The 1,199-nt window shown below is 39.8% G+C and overlaps 1 protein-coding gene across 4 annotated transcripts in view; it reads left to right on the forward strand.

Moving 5' to 3' along the window:
• Positions 1-943: 943 nt before the first annotated feature.
• The window catches only part of FAM3B (FAM3 metabolism regulating signaling molecule B), a 69,285-nt gene continuing 69,029 nt past the window's right edge, over positions 944-1,199 (forward strand). For 2 of the 4 annotated variants that reach the window (XM_069074860.1, XM_069074861.1), the window contains exon 1: positions 944-1,134. In XM_069074860.1, the coding sequence (XP_068930961.1) occupies positions 1,110-1,134 (25 nt within the window). In that variant the 5' untranslated portion in view covers positions 944-1,109. The remainder of the gene's footprint in view (positions 1,135-1,199) is intronic. The other 2 variants (XM_069074859.1, XM_069074858.1) reach the window with 2 other exon arrangements.

Consider the following 1,199-nt stretch of genomic DNA (forward strand, 5'->3'; position numbering starts at 1 on the left):
GAATAATTTTACATACACATACACACACACATCCCTATTTGTGTCTAATGATAGCCATCTTGGGGGGGGGCAGGGAAAAAGAGGGAAGAAAAGAAATGTCTATTTTTTTAATATATTTGAAAGGAATAGCAAGTTGTGCATTGTAGATTTGCAGTTTCATGTGCAACCTTTTTTTTAATTGTACTATATTATAAAGATACATGTTTTATTCCATAAATTAAAAATAAAATATTTTTTTAAAAAGACTGAGTGACACAATTACAGACACATCATATCTGTGACGACTAATTTGGGCTCCTCTCAGCAATGCAAGGTTATAAGGCAACTCCAAAAGACTCATGATGGAAAGGGCTATCCACATCCAGAGAAAGAACTACAGAGTCTGAATGGAGATCAAAGCAAAGTACTTGCTCTCTCTCTTTTTTGTTTTGTTTTATTCCTTCTTTCTTGCTGTTCATTCCATTGGTTATAATTCTTCTTTACAATTTGACTGAAGTTTAATGTGAAGGTATTTGTAGAACCTATATCCCCTGGGGGGCAGGGGAAGGAGAGGGAGGGGAAGAAAATTTGGAACTCAAGGGGTTGTGGAACTGAATGTTGTAAATTAAAAGTAAATATATTTTTTTAAAAGGAAAAAAAGACTGAGATAAATGAAAAGTCCTTCACAAACTCTAAAGTGTTATTAAAATATAAGGTTTTAAATCCAGTGTTTGCCAAGTTATGCGATTTCTGCTTCTCAGAAAGCAAATGGAATTCAGTCAACAGCATATGAGAGAGTTGTGTGTTCCACCATTCTAAAGTAGAAGAAAGGCTGAAGAGAGGCAGAAGAAACAACTTCCCACCAAGCAAATTCATGCCTCTCCCTCCGCATTTCCTCATACCTTTTTCAGTTCTGTCAGACCCAACCCTACTCCCTCCCTAGGGGTGTGTCAAAGGGTACAGGAGGTCCCTTTCTCTCAGCCCCACACCTAGGAAAAACAAAGTCCTGGAACACATCCCGGAAAGCTCTCACCACCCAGTAACAGCAGCAGCACCTGCAGCAGTAGCGGCAACAAGAGAAAGTCTTGGGGCTGCTCACAGGACAGCAGTTAGACACTGGACCCTAGAAGATGGGATCGGGGTTTATTAGTGAGTGTGAGTCTCCTCATAATTTTTTCCTCCCCCTCAACATTGCTTCCCCTCCTGCCAAATGGAAGAGG

Source organism: Petaurus breviceps, unplaced genomic scaffold (genome assembly GCF_028583685.1).
Source record: "Petaurus breviceps papuanus isolate PSGF00001 unplaced genomic scaffold, PetGlider_PUasm1.0 90897, whole genome shotgun sequence".
Classification (NCBI taxonomy): Eukaryota; Metazoa; Chordata; class Mammalia; order Diprotodontia; family Petauridae; genus Petaurus; species Petaurus breviceps.